General features: G+C 41.9%; 1 protein-coding gene across 1 annotated transcript in view; it reads left to right on the top strand.

Moving 5' to 3' along the window:
• Positions 1-452: 452 nt before the first annotated feature.
• Positions 453-21,498, top strand: part of ADCY2 (adenylate cyclase 2) — a gene marked incomplete at both ends in the record, with an annotated part of 200,980 nt that continues 179,934 nt past the window's right edge. Inside the window, 2 exons of the mRNA XM_084281497.1 lie at positions 453-686; positions 18,938-19,135. Coding sequence (XP_084137623.1) covers positions 453-686; positions 18,938-19,135 — 432 coding nt within the window. The remainder of the gene's footprint in view (positions 687-18,937; positions 19,136-21,498) is intronic.

Below are 21,498 nucleotides of genomic sequence, written 5' to 3'. Positions count from 1 at the left end.
CCGGCGGGCTCCCCGCACCTCGGCGCCCCGGGGGGGGGCCGCCACCGCCTCAGCCCCGCGGGTGCTGCGGGCGAAGGGGGCCCGGCGGCGGCGGCGGGGGCCGTGCCATGGGGATGGGGGGGCCCCTCCGTGCCGCCCGCTGCTCCTCCTCGGAGCGCTCCTCCCGCCCCCAGCGCCGAGGAGCGGGGCGAGAGGCGTGTGCGTGCGGCGGGGCGGCGCTGCCCGGAGGCGCAGCGAGCCCCGGGGCTGGCACGGCGGCGGCCGCGGCCGCACCATGCGGCCACCGCCGCCACCGCCGCGGCTCCTCCTCTCGGCCGCCCGCGCGGGAGCGCGCCCCGCTCCACTCCCCGGCTGCCTGCGGCAGCGGCGGCGCTGAGGGAGGGAGAGAGGGAGGCAAGGACGGAGAGAGGGAGGGAGGGAGGGAGCCGCGGCGGCTCTGCCCGGCGCCCCCGATGTGGCGAGAGGCGATGATGAGGAGGAGGAGACGCCGCTACCTGCTGGAGCGGGCAGAGCAGGCGGGCGGCGGCGGCGGCTGCGGGGCGAGCGGCGAGCAGTCCCGCTGCCGGGACTGGCTGTACGAGTCGTACTACTGCATGAGCCAGCAGCACCCGCTCCTCGTCTTCCTGCTCCTCATCGTCATGGGCGCCTGCCTGGCCCTGCTCGCCGTCTTCTTCGCCACCGGGCTGGTAAGGGGCGCCCCGGGACGGGACGGGACGGGGCGGGCCGGGGGCACCGCGGCCGGGGGCACCGCGGCGGAGTTGCCGGGGGAGGCGGCGGCCGCGGGGCTCCCCCACGGGCAAACTTTGCCGCCCGCGGCTGCCGGAGGGGCGCACCGAGTTTAATTCCCTAAATTCGCTGCCTCTGCTTCTGCCGTGACCGCTCCGCGCCGGGATGGGTGTCCTGGGTGGCGGGGCTTGGCCGCTGCCCCCCAAACCCAGCCCGCGTCCCGGCTCGCAGCCCCGGCCCCTCGGTGCGCTCTACCCCGGCCGCCCCGTTTCGGGGCGCCTGACCCATTTTCCTCCGGAGAGCCTCGGTCTTGCAGGCTCGGGGGAGCTGAAGCACGGCACGGCAGGGCGGCGGATGACAGCCGGCATCAGGCTGGCTCGCCCAGAAATCCCCGTCTGCTTTTGCCCTTGCGTTGAAGGCGAGGGAGAAGCTGCAGAGGGCAGTAAAATTCTTGCTCCTCGCAGAGGTGTCCTGCTGGTAGTGGTTAGAGGCGGGCTGCTGGCGCTGCCGGGGGCTGCTGAAGTGGAGAAGGGGGTTTGAAGGGCTTCAGGCTTTCTTTTCTTCATCTTTTTTCCCCCCCAATATTTCCGTCTTCTGGAAAGCTGTGTGTTTACTGAATGTAGCTGAGGTCTATAAGAGCGAGGAGGAGGGGTGGGTTGGTGTCACCTCATGTGTCACCTCTCTTCCAGAGGCACTGCACATAGCGCTGTTGGCTTCAGGAGGCAGAAAAACCTGCCTTCTTGTGTGTTACGACCAAACTTTTATCTTAAAAACTGGTGCAAACGGCTGCAGGACGAGCTAAACTTAGAGCTAACTGGTGCCTTATTTCCTTTTGATATCTATAGTAATATTTTTAGTGCTTTTTGTTAAACGTGCTAGTCCTACTAAATGCAGGACAGGCGTAAAAGAGCTAATGTGAAGCCAGTAATAACGGTGGTGGCTAGTAATTCAGTTGCTTAATGCCCAGATGTTCCTGCTTTGGAGCACTGTGCACCAAAATGCAAAATCAACAGCTTCTCTGATTCTGGTGTGTTGACTTGGGTGCTTATCCATCGGGGCTGAAGGGGCCAGTGGTGGAAATGGAAGTACCTATCTAGGCTGAGGCATGGCTAGGGGTGGAGATGTGCATGACACTAGCCTGCAGTCAAGGCAGCAGAACTTGGGCTTGACAGTTCATTGCACTCAATTTCATACCTTTCAGTCATGGTACGATCTGCATCTTGCTGGTACAAGCTGAGCTTGCTTGTTTTCGTAATTCCTTTTCTCGAGGTAAATCAGTCGCGGTAACAACGCTGGCACAACGCAGGGTCCCAGTCAAAGGGCTACTGAAAGTTATGGAAAGAAAACAATGAGCTGGCGGAGTCTTGCCATGAGCAACACTTCAGAAAGAGTGAATTTTATAGTTCAGTCTGCATTTGGAATTCCAGACATACCGGAAAAGGAAAAAAAAAAAATGCTTTTAGAACCTTTTTCCTGAGCCTTTATCTTCCTGTGGCTAACAACTGGACGGGTGAGTGGAGAGAGAGGTGGGGTTCATCCTTAAAGTTTCCAGTCAACGGATGAAAGTAACTTCAGGCGGAGAGAAAGCTTGCCTATGCAGACTTTCAGCCACAGGATGTTGGGCAAAATCCCTTGGAGCCCAGCCCAGATGCTCACCTAAAAGCATTTTATTATAGCCCAGCTCTGGTTGCATCTGAGATTAAAATATTCCTAAAGGTTTAGATCTGTTTCTCCCACGTCTGACTAACGAACCCTCTTTTTATACAGCTGTGGAACCTCAGTCAAATTTGTGTGACTGATAATGTAAAAGTGGCAAGCAGCTACGAGCGTCTGAGCTGCAAGAGCTGATATTAATATCCTTGTCTTTATTTTGCACATCTAGTATATATGTGATTGTTTTGACAGAATATTTACTTTTGTGAGGGAGGTACAATAGAAGCGAGGTGGAATAGTTCTGTGTAGGTCTGCACTGTGCATTTGAAGTTAATCTTTCTTAGCAGTTGTTTCCTTTAGATTTCATACAAAGCAGTTGAGATTTTACTGAGAATTATTTAAGCCTGTTTTGGAAACAAAATTCCAAAATGACTCACCGTAACACTTGATTCATATTTCTCACTTTTATTTCAAAGCACAGCTTAGAACGTGAGATGTGGGATCGGACACTGCTAGGAAGAAATGGATGTACATCGAATATGAACCATTTTTATGTTCTAGACTTTCTTAAAAAAAGCTGAAAGCAACGGAAGTGAGAGATTTTCCTTCCATTTACATTTTTTACTCAGTTGTTAAAATAGATGGCTGTGATGTCTGAGCTGATGTTTTGGGGGGCAGTGTCTGTTTACCTGCTCCCAAACACAGTGCCAGCCACGCAGGGGTGTATCCCACATCCTCAGCCATTTCAACCTGTCAGAATACCAGCTGTAGCCTTCCCGATTTCAGATGAAAAATTTGTAAAAGCTGTTGCAAAATTAGAGTAAACAAGATTACTTACAAAGTGTGTCTGGAAATCTGATTACTCTCCGTTCAGCCAGTGTACTGCTGTCGTTACTGAGATAGGTTTCTTGGGAGATTTTGTTTCTGTTTGTTTCAGGAAAATATTGTGATTTCGACCTCTGGGATTAAGCACTTTATCTCCTCAAACACTCGATACAAGTCTCCCAGAGTATCCTTGAAAGATGACCATTCAAAGCTTGGAGCTTTAAATAATATAATGATAGTATCAGCCTTTGAATTTCCTGTGTCAAAGTATCCTCTGTATTCTCTGTACCTGGCGTGAATGGAAAACTGGCAAAATGAGATCAAGCTTCCATGTTTAGCTGCTTTAATCGATAGAGAGTAAATTATTTTCCCAAATCTGTGAAAGCCTTCCAGTGCTTAGAAATGCCAGATGTCAGGTTGATTTTCTGTCTGGTTATTGTCTTGTTCTTTTAATAATATAATGTGTAAGATAAACTCATTATCTTCTTCCCTCTCCTGTTTTTAGTACTAAAAACTTCTGACCATTTTTCGTGGTGTCTAGAACAGGTTTTTCTCTAGCCTGGACATGATAACTGCAATTTATAGGAAAAAAGATTAAATTGACTTTTTAAAATTTCCTAATGCAAACTGTGAGTGTATCTGAAATATCTGCTGTTGTGATGTTTTGTTTCTGATGCAGTTAAACAAAAAACTCTGACTTAAAAACAGGGATGATGCCCAAATGATACAATTTATTGGAAGGCTGTAAGTTTCCAATAACCCAATCCATGCATTTTCTAGACATAAAGAGAGCCCTGTCCATAGATGCAGGGTTCAGTAAAAACAGTTTGCAGTACCAGAATCTCTTAGCACAGGTGAGGACCTTGTGGTGTAAGTGGAACAAGACACATATCTGTCAAGGTCTTTCCCTTTTCCCCAAATTCAAGGTCCACCAATCTGCTGCGAGATATAGATAGATAGACAGACAGATATAGATATATAGATATAGATATAGATATAGAGAGACAGACAGACAGATAGATAGATAGATATAGATGCTTTCTTTTAGGCTGGCCAGTGACCTTTGCTCAAAGACTGCAAGCCTGCTTTGCAGGGTTATATTTAACAGTAGTTTGTGGCCCTCATCTGCCTCCAGAATCCGTGCTGCTGCATGTGACCGTGTAAGATGTGTTTGTCGATGTGTTGGTGTTTGTTGAAGCGGAGCTGCGTGCTTCTGAATGACATCAGTGGCCAAGTGGCACACGTGTTGAGTGAAGAGCTCTTATACAATGTGGCGTTCTGTTACATTCCCTCATCTAAAACACCATGAAGTAGTTTTGTGTGTGTGTTTGCAGCCTGATGACAGTCTCTGAAGCAGAGTCATTACCTATCTTCAAATCCACTGCTTTGAAGTTCCCAAAAAGTTTGTGATCATGCAGGTAGGCTCAGTTGTGATTCCTCAACCTTTTTACTGAATCATAAACCCAAGAAACTGAAGGTTGTCTGCGCATCTATGTCACTGACTTGCCCAAATACCTTCTGCAATAAAGATGGAAGTAGGCAATCAGTCTTAATGGGAGAGTACAATAATCTATGGAGGTATTCTTGCAACAAGGAGGATGTGTGGTCTGCTAGGATCTGGTCTTCTGGCATCAGACCAGACCATAACCAAATTTACTTTTGGCTGATGCTGCAGTGTAGACAGAAGTAGCTGCCTCATTCTGAAGCAGTACATTAACATTTTTATCAGCCAACCAGGGAACTGTCTGTGCACAAAAAGAAGTGCATCAAGAAGAGTCCTGCAAGCATCTTGTGCAAGTGCCATTTCTTTGGGCCTGTGGTCAGAATGACAACAAATCTTCCCTCCCTTTAATGGGTCTTACTCTGTCTGAAATAAATCCTTCCTACTTTTGGTAAAAACTGAACATCTGCCAAACCTAGAACTCTTCAAGATTTCCACCACCAGAATCTCATGCTGAAAGGGAGAGGAAAAAGTCTTGAGGTCCATGTGGAAAATGCAGCTTAAAATTTCAGATGGGGAAGACATGTTCCATCATTCTCATTGCAGCTTCTCAGATGATGAGGTGTCTGCAGATGGCCATTTGCTGCGTGCTTCTGGTAACGTTCACATCAGTACTGTCAATCTGCAAAATTCACCCAGCCGCACCAAAAGGTCACCAGACTGATGCTGTGGTGATGTTAGATCCCTATTCATGAGACGTTCTGTTGTAACGAAATTGTATAAAATAATACAGCTGTACTGTAAGTTCACTTGTACTCTTAATTTCAGGAAATCTCTTGAGATCAGTCTTGCATAATTTAAAGCACTTTCGGTTCAAGAGCAACAACTGTCTTCCCAAAATCCAAGAATACCCAAGCCTTTGAAAGTGTTCCTTGGAATCCGTGCAGACTGAAAGTAAGCCAAAGCATCTGCTATACTGTTTTCAAACTCCAGCATATTCATTCTTCCAGAAAGAAAACTAAGGCAGAGCAAAGGTAGTGAATGAAGTAGGAAAATCCTCACTGGTTGAAGAACAAGCTGAGAAGGGGCTGTTTGCATGCTTGATGCTGTGGTTGTTGTGCCCACGAGGTGTGCTACTTTTTATTAAGCTCATTCTGCCAGATTATTGCCAAGATGAGGAAGAATTCAAAGCAAAAACTACTTTATTTATAACTCCTTTTCTTTACATAATTCTGGCTATAATTGAGCAGGCAGTTCTGCTTTAAAGTCTGTTGTATATTAAACCATTCCGTGAGGGAATCCTATGCTTCTTTTTTTTTTTTTTTTCTTGTCTCTAGGCACCGTAATATCACAATATGTTTTCTCAGCTATAGCTGTCAGCTGTTTGGTACAGTCATAGGATATTGCCATTCCTGCCAGTTGTTTTTTCCAGTAGTACCTTTAGTTGTCTGAGCATGACTTTTGTAGCCAGTACTACCTCTTGAATCAGACCCATAAAGATCGCTGTTTCTTCCTGTCTGAGTCAGGATTTGCCTAGCTTTGCGTCTGGTTTCATTCCTTCCTGCTACATCAGTCTCGGCTTTTTCTTGTTTCATTTGCTAATGACACTTCCAGTACGTCTGTGGTTGCTTTTAATGCTGCTAAGAGCTTGTCTCATTTGCCAGTCCCTAACCAGCCTGCTAACAGAGAGCCATCAAGATAATGAGGTGCCTGTGGCAACCTCTCTTCACATACCTGTTCCATCCTTCGTATTGAACAGCCTGAATGCTGAATAAGAACTGGGTAAAACTATGGGTATGGCTGTGTTGGCACAATACTGAGACTTGAACTGTAATCTTAGTAGATGCAGGCTTTGTGGATACCCTGGCAGTAGAAGGCTGGCTTAATGTCACAAATTGTGACTCAAGCCATGGATCCACAACTCCTAATCACTACTGCAACTGACACAAGTGACGAATGATCTACCAGCTACAGCTGTTTACTGAGGTGCACTGGGAATAAGACGGGTGATGGACTGGGCTGCGATTGTCTGCTCTCTTTATCAGCATCAAGCCAGGCATGTGGATTCACAAATCATGTATGGCAATTTTGTAGCAGATTTGCCATGAACCACTGACTACCTCTCTGGTTATCTTGCTTAAAATTATAGAAATCGACTGCAAGTTCCTTGTCACAGATGAAGATATCTGACTCATTTTTGTGTGTCTTAAAACTCTCATCAAAATAGTGAATAGTTTTCTTCAGTTGAGCCTTCAAGAGGTCTGCTAGATTTAAAAAAAATATAATTTATTATAATGATAGCAATGACTGGAATCTTCCATATTGCACAGGACATCACTCCAAGCTGATGGCAGCAAAGACTTTTAATACAGATAGAAGTGGTCTGCAAATTTCTTGAGTGGCTGGGCATGCCAGCATCGTGGGAACAAACTGCAGCTGAATACCTTCAGCCTTTCATCCTGTGCCTAAATTCCCAGCAATAGCCAAGCTGTGATTCCAAACAAGCCAAGTGCTGCCACAGTGGCATCGGCATGTTTTAGAAAGAACTGAGTCAGCTCAAGCCTTATTGATATGCTAATATGATAATCAGCCAAGGGATTAAACTTCTGCTTTTAGGGTTCTGGACCCTGAAATAAGTGAATTAGCAGACTTCTGCTCTCTTTTTCCCACTGCATTTTTCTTCGAGTATTCCTTCCTGATCCTGCTGAAAAGAACAGCTGTACACATTTTCTGCTCCAGATCTTTATATCTTAAATAAGCAATGTCCAGACACTAAACCTTGTTCAGACTTTGCTGAAGATTCAAAGGACTATTGAACCATCTGTGCAGAGTTTAAGGCAGTCTCTACACTTATTTTCGCAGTTGTCTTTCTCCAACCTGTATCAAAACATTTTCATCTCCTATCTTTAAACAAAACTCTCTTGTTCTTAGTGGTATGTACGTGATATAAAAGTCCCTTGCTGTTCCTGGTTGAGAGCATGTTCCAGGCTTGCATTTGGGAGAATCAGTGTAAGCAGCAGCCATCACCACTAGCCTTTTAGCCTTGCTTTCAGGTCTTCTGTCTGAATGTCTGCTCCTTCCACCATCCGTGGGTCTACTTTCAAAGTTTATCTAACCTGGAAGATGTGCTCCAGCATGCAGGAGCAACGGTTCCTGGTTGCATGCTCAGTGTGCTCCAGAAGGCAGCAGGACAGTGTGTATTTTGGCACAGGCACGTTTCCCATATGACTTCAGATGCAGCCAAAATGGTGTTTGATCACTGGATAGTGCCGTGAGATCTGGTGTAGCTGATGGCTATTCAGAGAGCCCCTTTTACTCACTTGGGTTTGAAAAACTAGCTGGAGCTTGGTTTTTCCACCTGCCTCCTCAGGCACCTGAATTGTGTGCTGTGGGACCTCTTAAAGACCCCAGATGCTATGGCACGCACAGTGACTGGGTAAGTACTGTCCTCCCATTCTAGGTAAGCTTTGCCCATCCATGTCTCCTGTTTGGTAGTAGCTGGATCAGCCCTGCAGGCAAATCCCAGGAAGAATGGATTCTCCTACCTAGCTCCTTTCTCAGCAGGACTGAACTGAGGCTGAAAACTGACACTTTATTTCTCCTGGGACCAATATTAGGAAAACAGATTTTCCTGGAATTTGGCTCAGCACACGCTCGGTAGTGCTTCTGCTCTTACCTTGTGTACCCCAGCAGACAGATGGATTCCCAGTCTGAAGCAGCCTGTGGTGGTGGTCGTTTCTAGTGGTACAGCCTACTCTGGCCAGGACCCGGCAGGTGGTAGGTTGTCCAGACCAGCAGCTGGTCCTCTAAATGTTGCTGGCACCCCACCTACCTTTTACCAGAAGGTAGCCATCATATCTCACTTGAGCTGGTTTTCTGTCCCAATGAGCCCAAGCAATTTCCAAACCTAATTGGTAGGTAGTGGTGTTTTAGACACTTCTTTAAATGATACGATGTCCTCTTTAGACTAAAACAATTTACCACAATGTTTTTGGTCTCTGATTTTTAGTATTTTTTAGCCTGCCCTTTAACGAGATGGGGTAACAATACTGGATAAATGAACCCTAAACTAATACCAAGTAGAAATGTCGGATTTTCCAGTATGGCTGGTGCCCCGTTTCCTATGTTTGTGTCTGAATTTTTGCTCCTTTACAGAGGAGTGATTTGGCTGGGCTACGTTTCAAATGTCAGTTAACATTTTGGTCTTTATTTGAAGCTTTGTCATCCTAGAAGCAATACCCATCAAGGAATTTGAGCCTGATCCTGAAGTTTGAAATGAAGTAAGAAGTCTCTTTGCACTGAAGTTGATGAACTGACAGGCATATGAGAGAGTGGAGCATGTCCTTAGGGGCGTAAACTTTAAGAACTTTTTCTGTCATAAAAATAGCTGTGTTTAGTAAGTAATTGCCAAACCTTTGGAAAAACCTGAAAAGTAATTACACAATGACAGTTGTGACTTTTCAATATTAAAACTATTTTTCATGTTACCTTATTATGCTGATATGTAAGATCTGTGGAATATTCTTGCAAAATGTATTTTTAAAAGACCCAGCAGAGAAATAAGCCTAAGCTTGCCCTCATCTTTATTAAACAGACCTTTAAAATGCACACTGTTTTCTCCTGTGCTGAAGCTCACACGCTCCCTGGTTCAAATTTTGTGATCTTATTTTAAGCAAGTCCCATCTTGACTGTAGTTCTTGATTATGGCCAGATTCTCAAGTTACCGTGTTGGAAGTGAAGTGGTTTTGGAAGGCTACCATCTAGGTTCAGTTTAACAATGACAGTCAAAATACATAACTGGCATCACTGAATGGCTCAAAGGACTGAACCGGTACGTCAGTATTTATGACTTCCATGGGTCTACGTGGGTATGAGGAAGGGCATAATTTCACTTTTAGTACAGAATCACAGAATTGTTTAGGTTGGAAGAGACCTCAAGATCATCGAGTCCAACCTCTGACCTAACACTAACAAGTCCTCAATACATGCTATAGTGCAGTTAAACTTGAAAATATGTTCCTGAGTCCTGTGAAGTAGTGTACTACCCAAAAAGTTCAGCTGTTTTGAAGTTTTAGGAATTCAGAATCAATACATCTGAAAGAAAGCAAGCAAGGAGGATATGTTGATCACTACACTTACTTTAAAAATAATCTAAATGATGTGAGTGGGCACTAATTAGCCTTGTAGCCTGGAATAATTGGTTTAATCAAAATACAAACTTCCACCCACTTTGCTGCTTATTGTCTCAACCTTCTTCTGAGGGGTACACTTGAGGGAGTAAAGCATAATTAGCTGTCATTGCTCTCTGGGACATGGTTACACACTTTATCTTCTGTGACTGCCAGAGTCATAGGGTAGGATAATTTTACAAGTGCTGTAGCCACTAGTAATTGGATTGGACCATCTTGTTTTTCACAGGCTGTTAAATGTCTTAAGGTGGAAAACAACTTTTGGTAATTGCCAGCGTGAGAGAAGATTCAGATGGGGCTAGATGGCTGAAAGGCATGACGGTCCCATTCGTGCTCCCTGACAACCTGTGGGCCCTCTGAACCCCAGCTCATTAAATAAATGATTGTAAATACTGACAGATTGTATATGGTGTGGTTAACAAGGTGAGAGGTTACAGCTCAATGGAATGTGAATCAAGAGAGAGAAGTGCCAATGTGGTAAAACGGGAAAAGCCATTTTAAAAAAAGCCACCATCATGCAGGTTGGGTGCATAGTACTTACACAGGACATATTTATATATATGAAATATATGGGCACACAGCCCCTGATTCTGATAATTATGTTTCTGGTAGTGATCAGTGTCTGTCCTGTACCCCAAGCCAGATGATACTGTAGATGTATCACATTTGCTCTTGATTATACATTTGCATGCAAGGTGCTCAAGTGGCAGTCATTCGCTGTTGTTCTGGGATGGTCACTACCCTTAAAAATCAAAAGAGGTGTTTCAATGGACAGCTGCGTTTGTTCCTTGCAGAGAAAAGATAACTTAAAAACAAACATTAATTAGATATTGATCTAGCTGCTCTGCTGCAGCTTTGACCCTTGCAAACCTCTCTTTTCTAGTTCTTTTGTACTAGTTTTGAAGTGGTGGTGGTGGGAGGACCAAAATGGTTGATGGCATTCATAGTGCACCGAGGTGGCATTATGATGTTCTCTCTTGTTTACTCTTCTACTAATGTTCTGGAGTTTGGGTTGCTTTTTAACTGCTCGTGAGCACCACCGTGATGTTTCCTCAGGCCTGCCTATTACAAATGCCAAATATCTCTATTTCTAAGTGTTAATAGTCAACCAAGAGCCTGTTATACTGTGTACAGAAGTATACTTGGCACTTTTGGGTGGAGGAAACATGTTTTTACAGTTTCAGCTCTTTCTTCCCTAAGTCTAGTTGACCCTTTCTTTTGAACCATGCCTGGTTGTGCTGTTTTTATTTTTTTTTTTTACATTCCATGTTCTTGCTTTTTTCTGTTAGGACTTCACACTGATACTTTAATTTGAGATGGATCCTCTGATGTGTTCCCCTTGTACAGAATAGTCTGGAATGAGAGCTACCCCATGCTGAACACAGATACAAATAAAACAGAATCTGCTACAGCCTGATCTCTCTGTTCTTTTTAATACCTGGATCACCTGTTTGCTTATAATAGTCTTTTCAGCAGGCTTCCAACTTTTAATTAAGTTTCAAAAAAAATCTACTACTTATTTTATACTCTTAAAAATAACTTCTCAAACTCTTTTCTTGGAGTACAATGTTAAATCTTTATATTAATCCTGCTAAATTTTACGATCCCTCTTTTAAAAAAAAAAAAAAAAAACAACAAAAAAACATAATTTTTAGAAGCTTCTCTGCTTGGCTGTTGAGGCATTCTGGTTTTGTTTTGGTCTTTGTAAGTTACTTGGGGGAAGTGATTAGGTTTTGGTCTGATCCTCTGATTTTTTATAGCCATCTATGAAGATTTTAATATAAAATTCTAGCTCCTGCTTTTAGTTTCAGTGTCTGGGCTCTGTTTTTTTTTGTTTGTTTCCTTAACAAGCCTCTTCATTGTTACAAAGCAGCCCCTCAACAGTAATATTTTATGACCCAGGTTCTTTCCGCCTCTTGAGATCAGACTGAGTGTTTTCTCTTTCTTTATGTGGGTGGTGTTCTTGGTGATTTTTTTTTGTTTTGTTTGCTTGTTTGATTGTTTTTTCCAGCTCTTCCATGGGAGACCTAGACAATAGTCTCAGCTTCTGTCTGCTGATGTGATCCTTAGCCAGTCTAGCTGGGAGTCACTGACGTCTCCCTTTGCCTGTTGCGTTTTTTTCCTTGGCAGCCTTTTTTTATCTCTGCATTTCATAGGACCTCATATAGTTTCCATCCTGATTTGGTTATCAGTCCCCTAGGTCATTTATTTTGATAAGCCTTTGCTGTTCAGCTTAGTATTTTGGTTCATAGGGACTTTATGCTGTTGGTTGATTCTCCTAGATTATTGTGTTTTAGCTCCTTCAGTCCCTACTGAATTATGGCTTTCTGTCTTTTCTGTATAGTTTCTACCTGGAACAGCAATATTCTGCTGATGGTCTTTTTTCTACCAAGTTTTCAGTAAGTCTATTGTGTAAATAATGTCATTTTAACAACAGACATTTTATTTCTTCCATCTTCTTTCTCAGGGTTTTAGTGTTTGTAAAGAAATGCGTGGACCTTCATGTGGCTGTTTGATTTCTCTGCAAACTTTTTAAAAAGCGAGTCTGCATGTTACAGCTCTTTTGCCATTTCCCTCCAGCGTAAGTTTAATCAACTTTTGTCCTTTCCTGTAGTTGAGAATTACGGGTCTTTGTGACATTACTGCTTCTCTTAAACCATGTACTATGTTCCTGTAACCTCTTCAGTTTGAATGTTTTCCTATGACCTTTGAAGTGCAAGCAAAATCACTTTTTTTCTGGTTTAGATTAAGTTCAGCTACCTTCTAGAGGCTCCTTCCCTGTGCCTAAAGTTCCCCTGGTTTCATCAAATTGCCTCTTTAATACAATTTCAGCTGCTTATTGTACCCATGCTTGTGAGCCTATCTTGTTCTGGGAACATTAATGAGTGCCACCACAATTCTCTGCTTCTCCGCTAGCAACCAGTATTTTGCCTTCAGGACTTTTCTCCAAGCCTTGCTTATGTTACTGTTATTTGCACAGCACATGGACTGTGACTGTTCCTCAGCACCTCCAAGGATCACACCCAAACCCTCTGTGAGGTCTGATGTTTGCGTTAAGCAGTGAAGTCTGTATTTCCGCGATTCTGTATTTCCTGACAATCATTGCTACAACATTGAAGCAGGCGAGCTTCCTTTGTAACTATTGGGCAAACCTGGCAAAATTTGGATGCAATTGCTTTGTACTGAGTAAGAGAGGAGATGATCAACAACTGTATGTGGTTGAACTCATGAGGAATCCACTGGCAAAAAGTTGGTGGTGGTGCAGTCAAGCACGTACATGTAGGTGGCCCCGAGGATGTTCACGATACCTATGTGGTTGGTCACTGTGTTATCACCATTAGTGCCTCTCTGCTAACTAGGACAGGCAGTGTAAAGTCAAAGAGTCGTTCCCGTTGATTTCAGCAGCATTACTGCACTGGTGCAAAATGCCAAGCTTCTCTTACGGGGGGATTTTGTAGTACCCATTGTTCATGATTTTGAAGTTGGAAGAAATGTTCAAGGTGATCAAAGTGTCACCTGGATTATCTGAATGAAGTCTTGCTGCACCAGTAACGTCCCAGTGTATTAACAAACAGAAATGGATCCAGAAACTGGCCACAAATCCAGAACTACTTGTTGCTGGCTCTATATGCAATCATGCAGCAGCTTGGCATGCGTGAGGCCAGTCAGCATTACATGATCCATCTGTGGATTGCTGGCGTGATTGCTGACAAGCGAGCAGTCAAATATCCCCGTGTGCTAAAAGCAAGTGCAGGCTGCACATCAGACTCATTAATAGAGAAGTGAGTTTCTCAAGACAACAGACTCCATGCAACAACTGGATGTTCAGTCTGATGCTGTTACCATTGATCTAGCAAGCCGAACAGAGAATGCTGAATCCGAGGGAAAAGTCTCAGGCATGCAGTTACATAGGGCGATAGTGAAAATCAAGAGCTTTGCCAACATGAGCTTCAGGATGGTTTGATTAAAAAGTGCAGTTCAATTAATTTGCTGCTAGTGTTCATGAACATGCTGCACAGAGCTCAATAAGAGATTAATAAAATAATAATAATAAAAAAAAAGCACATGAGAAAGCTTCTAACCAGGCAGCTAAGCAAGAAGCACAAGCAAAGCTCTGTGTTATGAAAGATAAAACAGTAGGCACGAAAGGCAGAGGAGTTTTAATGAGCTGTGGATCCAGAAAATACCGCGTGGTTGTGGAAACAGCATCTGGCCTTGAAGACACTGCCATTTCTGAAGTGAAGATGGTGATGAAATTGATGGAAAAAAAAAGTCTGAGGTGGCCAGCCAAACCTTTTCAGTTGCCCTAAATGATGAAGTTATAAATGAGGTAGTACAGCTCTTTGGCCAGGAGCAACACCTAGAAAAAAAGGAGATTTTTCCAGCTCTCTAGCAGACGCCATCCAGTGCAGTCAGCCATAAGCAAGTTCACTAACATATAAAAACATGGGATAAGAGTCACAAGCAGCCAGAAGACTTCTGCAGCTTTTTGGCTTTGTAGGGAATTATTTCTTGAGACCTAATATGCTGTCTACTTCTGTGAAGAGAAGGGTGATGACATGTCCTCTGAAAATTGTGGTAGCTCTCCTTCTCTCAAGTCCTGGAAAAGGCTTTACAGGAAAAATGACCAATTTTTGCTACAGAGGTAACTAAACAGATTCTATCAGTCACTCTGCTTAAAGGGAGATGTTCTATTTTGGTAAAGAGGTCAGTGAGATAATCTTTGAGGCCTACTTTTTTTTTTTTTTTAAATCAGCACTTTTGACAATATGTATGAAATCTTAGATAGTTTTAGTGTTTGAAGAACAGTGCTCTTTTTTTTTTTTTTTTTTTTTTTTTTTTTGCATTTTGAAAATGTTTCACTGATCTCAGCAAAAAAGTGATTTTAGTAATGATTTAATACAGTAAATGGTTTGAGTTAATTCCAACCAAGTGTGTGGTATTTCAGATCCCAGCAGGTGCCTGCTGTATGTAGACTGCTGTCAAATTTCATTAGATGAAAAGAATAAAGGAGAAAGTATCAAAAGAATGAAAGAGACCATGGGAGAAGATTTTATGCTGAAACTGGTGTTTTAAATGCTTGTTTGTTCATTTTTACGGAGTACTTTATCAAGTCGTGTGGCTTATGTAAAACAGTCAATTGCTCTACAGCAGCTCTGCTGTCTGAAATTGAACAGAAGGCATACCATTATCTGGAAACAGAAGGAAAAGGATGGAGGATGAGAGAAGGTGGCGTTTTTTGGAAAGATGAATGAAAAGGATTCTTCAGATATTAGTGGGGATAACAAGATTTTTATGTGCTTCTCATGAATTTATGGGGGTTGGAAAAATTTCTGAGGGTAGATTTTTTAATTTCTTCAGTAATTAAAAGACAGCAAGATAGCAAACACCGAGGAAGATAGAGCTGTCAGGCAAGATCCATGTATCGTAGGCTTAGCCATTATGTTCATAAGTGTCATGCTGATACTTTAATTCCATTACCTCTGGTGTATTTTAATTTCTGAGACTAGAAATAAAAAGAAAAAAAAAAAGGAAAGTGTTTTTTTTTTCTTTTCTTTTTTTTTTTTTCCTGTCCTTGGGAAATGGTTAGGCAAATGAAACATTTAACCTTCAGGATTTGTCTTTGCACCTGACTTCATCTTGTAACATGCTAAACACAGCGATGATTGCAAATATTGATCTGGAAGTTACAAGCTTTAAATGTCCTGCTCTTGAAGTTACAATTTCATGAATAGTTAGCTTCTCTGGAGTAATAAAAAAATATTATTATAAGTTATTTCCAAAATAAAATCCTGCGTTGCACAGTCTGCTTCTGTTGACCTAAACCTAATGTATACCAAAGCTTTCTGGAAAGGATTAAGGTTGTAATAACAATTGTTTTCTCATACATGTTTTCTTTACCTAAAATATACTCTATCCTGTCTATAAATTTATCTTTTACTTTATATACACAGTGTATGGTAAGATGTAAGCACCTTGGGCCACCAGAATCTGGTGGTTCTGTAGTCAGCTTAGCTAGGTGAAGTCCCATTGAAGTCATGGTGATCTCTTTCATTTACATGTGATGAGGAACTTAAACAGTATGATCTATTATTTTTTGTCAGCATATTTTTAAACAAAAAAAAAAAAGCAAAATTTTGCAGTAGGCAACATGAGATGGGGAGAAACTAGAAATAAGGTTTTCATTTAGTGATCAAGATGTCTGGCTCAGCTAAATGTTGAGGTCACTGTACACAAAAGAAAATCTTTTTTTTTTTTTTTGACTGATTAGCTGTTAATTTGGAGCAAACATTTTGATAGAATGATCTAATGTTAGCATATATATATATAAATATTTAACTATATGTGTGTACATATGCTCTAAACTGAAATCTAAATATTGTTTGCCTGTTACAAAGCAACAGCATCGTAGAAAGCAATGTTATATATGATAAATATGATACACATATTACTGAAATAGAAAAGAATATTAAGTGCATATGGCTATTCATGCCATATATATTTGTAGCATGATTTTTATCAATGAAATATCAAATTGTCTTCATAAAAATGATTTTTTTTTTCTGAATCTTGGCTTCCTTCAGGAGCTTGTGGATTGGATTTCTCTTCAGGGCTGCAACCCTGACTGTCTGACAGACAACACAAGGAATGCAGTGCTGAACAGGTGAAGGGTCAGATTTCTCTGACTGTGTCACAGGAGTTTTGCAATCCCACCTGGAAGTTCAGAAGTCGAAGGTTTAAGTTAAATGCTTTTGACGTAATCTGGGCTGACACTGGTTGTGACATTGCCATGACAATTACCGAAACAAACTTCAGAGATGAGGATGAACAAAACCCACAGACTTTAGCAACATAAATCAGCAGCTCTTGTTATTACTAGTTAGGTTGGATATTTTGTTTGTTACTGTGCAGGATGACATCCACCTTACTTCATACAGCCCTGTGCTCATGCAAACACTTAGCTCTGTGCCTAGCATGAAGCTCATAAGTTTGTTTTCAGTGAGGCTGAGTGTACACATATGTACATGTAATATCTGGAAGATTTTAGTGCTTGCATTTCAGAGTTAGCATCATGACTTACAGTTTCTTGATTCTTTTGCTTATACCCTGATCATCAATTGCAGCGATACTTGGTTAAATGTGTGACTTTGTAAATTTAAAAGGGAAGAAAGAATAAAGACAGCTGAAGGATGAGCTGCCTTCTGTCAGCTCTCTGAAATGACTGCAAGGGCTGGTTTCAGAGCATGGAAAGCAGAAGGAAAATGTGGGTTATGGAAAACTGCTGCTGCAGCTTAGTTCTTGCAGTCAAAAACAGAAAAAGGAAAGGTAGCTTACACACGTTGTTTGAAAGGTGAGAAAGCATTAGCTCTAAGAAGTGCTGCCGGGCTTTCTCTTCGACTTTTTGGCGATACGTGAGGCATGGTACAGGAGAGATAACCCGCAGCCTGCCCGATCAGGCGTAGGCTTCGATAGCAGCATTTCCCTGGGTTTCCAGCAGCCAGGGCGCTGGTTGCCCTGGTCTCAGAGCCATATGGCCGATGGCTAATGGTGCAAGCTGCATGGCGTAGCAGCTAATGAGCTTGGCAGAAAGTCAATCAGCGCCTCTGCTGGCCTACCAAAGTCCAGAGTCTGGGGGTTGAGGTTCAGTTATGTGCTTGCCTGGGTCTGTGGCTTCTGAAGCTCTGCTAGCCGAAGGTGTGGGCACACTCATTTGGACAGCGCACGTGCACTCACGGGCACAAACCCTGGAGTTTAAGGAGAGGGAGGTGAAAGATTCATGCAGCACGTGTGCTTTCCTATAGACAGCAGGCTGTGTAACTTGTCTTTTATTGAGGTATGAAAGAAAAAATAAATAAATGCTGAAACACTATTTTGTTTGTTTGTTTGTTTTGCTCTACCTGCAGCAAGTTGTACGCAAATAGGAAAGAAAAAAAATCAAAAAGATTTAAAGTAAAACTTTAAGCAAGCCACCAGTAAGTAAAATTTATCAGGCACTAAAAAAGCAACTACAAAACTAGGGGAAAGGAAATGCCACTTCTTTGTGTTTTTGTCTTAAAAAACATCAAACGGGTACTTCAGATCATCCTGAAGATCTCACCAGCATGAGAAGTGGGTACGAAGCCTTTCTGCATGTGGTGTGAATTCGTGGAGGGTTTTTATGCTGTTGCTATAGTGTCATTTGGGGTCTGCTTTTGCAATCTTTTTTTTTTTTTTTTTTTTCCTACAAGTTGCTGTTAGAATTCCTACCAGCTGCCTCAACCAGTGAAGATTGTACAACCAAACTTTGATGCAGTGCTGTACTACTTCAGCCAGGGATACCTTTGAACAAATATAGTAATATAAAAATAAATTTGTATTCTTTGTTAATGCATCTATCGCTAGATGATTTAAAAATATTAGTGTAGTAACTATGTGGGTTCTGTAAATAAATTCAGTTCTTGTTTATTCTGAATCTCATTTCCAGTTAGGTTCCAGTCCTTGCTCCGTGTGTTGCTTACACATTTCAAAGTAAGCAGTTGCTAGGAAAAATGTGCATATGTAGTCTAGAGCACAGCCTTACAGATGAATGCTTCAAACAGAAGCAAGATGTATAGTGCCTGGTAGATATCACTGTCAGAAAAATAAGGCTGTTATGGATTTAGGGACACAGTGTTGATTTGGGAAGTATTTTGACAGCTGCATTCTTCAATGGTGATGCTTGAATTTCACCTGCAAACCACAGTGACCACAGAAATCTTTTGAAATCCGGAGCAGAGAACCTGTGCTGCTTCTGCAGATGGGGTTTGCCTTTTAATTCTCTTAGTCCTTCAGGCCTAGCACATTACTGTTGTGTGAGTTAGTTTTCTTAATCTGCTTCAACTACTGTATTTCTTAATTCAGCAGAAGTAGTTGGGTGGTTAATAGTTGTTTATGAAGTTAGTACTTCAAATTAGAGCTTCTTACAGTGAAATAAATCCTATTTTGATTCATATCACTTGATACTTGATTCATATTATCACGTCTTTCTGAGATCTCAGTGTGCAGTCAGTTAAGAGTATCTTGTCCTTGGCTGACCTTTAAGTACATCAGTTTTTAACTTCCTTTTATTTTCCTTTGTTTCCAGGAAATTGAAGACCATGTGGCATTTTTAATAACTGTTCCAACAGCCCTAGCAATTTTTTTTGCTATATTTATCCTTGTCTGCGTAGAACCTGTCTTCAAGAAGCTGCTCCGTATATTTTCGCTGGTGGTCTGGGTATGTCTGGTTGCCATGGGATATCTCTTTATGTGTTTTGGAGGAATCATCTGTCCCTGGGACCAGGTAAGACTGTTGTTATTACTACTTTTACTTCCGCTGGCCAGATTTCCAAGAGCCATTCTATGCAAAAGTATCAACGTTAATTTTTTGTGGGATGTCTAATAAAATGTTTGTGTGATCGAGTGTTTGCATGCTAAGACTTCCAGCATCTGTTTTATAAATGATAAAAAGATGTGTATACTGAAGGTATGGAGGATTTTACATTTATAATTTAAGCTTCTTGGGATAACGAACATTTGATTTCAGACACCACCTTCCTTGTATAATGAACGTTTGATGCTAGTGACCAATTAACATGTCGAAGTGCTAGTTTTATTCAAGACTATCTTCAGCTTAAGGTGTTACTGCTCTCAATTTAATAGTCTTCAAAATGTTCTCTTACAACGCATGAGGAAAAAGGATTGGGAGTTTCCTATCTAGAGAAATACACGAGTACAGAAACAATGTATTACCTTTAACGTTTAAAAAATAATTAAAGAAGAAAAAGCAAAGGTATAGTTGCCTCTTAATAGCACCAGTTTTGAAATATTAATAAGTGGTGTGTATTATCCAAAGCTGTTCCTGATAGATTCGTCTGTGTTCTGCTATATCCTTTTCCTTTCCCCTCTACATGGAAATGCTCCTGAAATACTCATTGTAAAACTCTTTACAGGGTGGAAGAAAACTTTTAAGTATATAAATGTGTCCTCTGAAAATTCTGTGTTGAGCATCATTTTGGTATAACCTTTAAATTGCAGTATACTATCTGTGATGCTTTCTATGTCTTTAAGATAAACCTGAAACAATTTCTCTTACTTGTTATTTGGATCTTGCAGAGACTTATGCAAATACTGAACTTTAAGTATGCAACTAGTTCCTATGAAGTCCTTGATTCAAATGATTTAAATTGCTGATGTATGTTGTTAATATTAGTTCAGGAGCCCTTACCTCTGTGAGTGATTCTATATTTTCTTTTTCTTGGAAGTTTCAGGGATTAATTATCTGTTTTTCTGTGTTTTTTTTTGTTTTGTTTTGTTTTGTTTTGTTTTGTTTTGTTTTGTTTTTTTTTAAGTATTTGGAACTACCAAACCAGGCCACACTTGAATGTGATAAAAAGAAAATTAGAACATGCAATATTTTTACCTAGATAGAGATTTCAGCATGGGTGTGCCCGTATCTTTGTGATATCAAGTCTAGGTACTTCACATGGTCTTACTTTGTTGTTTTATTTATTTTCATCTCCAGATGTGGGATGTCATGGTAGGATTCTGCTATTGCAGTCTTGGTGTTGTGTTTAGGCAGTCAAGGTGGTTTGTCCTGCTCTATTTCTTTCCTAGGGAAATAGAGGCATTCCCATAGCACCAGAGAGACCTGGCTGGCCATCTGCAGCAGGAAGGGCTGCAGAGCTCTTGGGAGAGGCATCGTCTTTGAGCAGGTTGCCAGGACACAAGTAGTCGGATGTTTCAGTCTGTTCCTTGGTTGGCATGCAAGAGCTGCTTGGAAAGAGGACATCTGGGAGCGAGCAGCGTTGGTTGATCTGCCTGCAGCAGCCCCTGTCTTTGCCTAGTGCTGCTCTGGGAGCGGGCAGGGCTCTTCCAGACAGCATTGTCTGTACTTCCAGACCCCGCTGTCTGTACGTGGCTTAGCTGGGCTGTGCTGTGTGCTCATCCTCTGCCAGGAGAGGTGCTGGGGCAGGGTGGCCCTTTACCACTTCTGGAAGTCGAGTATCTCAGGGCTCCCTGCACTGGGACAGTTTGCTGCCCCAGAATAAATTTTCACCCTTTGAATAGCAGCGCTGTCTTGGTGTTTGCTTCTGTAGGCATACTTTTACCTACTGTCAGTTAAGAGTTACCTACAGAAATATGGAAATCTTTCTGGGAGTTTGACATCTTACACAACAGGCTAATACCCAGTTTGATCAAAAAAACCCAAACAGCCAGTAGTACAGTACTGCTGTGTATTCCTGTAATGTTGGTGTTTTGATTGCTCTGAATCAGGACTATGTAGGTCAGTAATCAATGTTCTCCCCTATAATTATATATTAAAGCAAATATGAAAAATCCTTCCTTAGGGGTTACTGACAGATTCTTTCCTAGTTTTACATTTTGTGAATTTAAAACACATTTTGCTTGGTTTATTAGGGTCTTTTTTCTTGTTCCTTTATGCTTTTATGAAAGAAAAGAAATATGAAGTAAAATTTAAATTAGTTCTGTTTCAAACATATCCTTGTCAAAATAACTAATTGGAAAATGATCAAAATAATAATAAAAAAGAACCAGTTCAAGTACAATTATTTACTAAACAGGTGCTTTACTTTCATTTTCTTCAAACTAAAACCTAACTTTTGTTCTGGCCAAGCAGAGTTTAAAAATGCTCTTTTCATCGTA

Source organism: Netta rufina (genome assembly GCF_964035555.1).
Source record: "Netta rufina genome assembly, chromosome: 2".
In the NCBI taxonomy this organism is placed as follows: Eukaryota; Metazoa; Chordata; class Aves; order Anseriformes; family Anatidae; genus Netta; species Netta rufina.
This window is presented reverse-complemented; position numbering and strand designations above follow the sequence as displayed.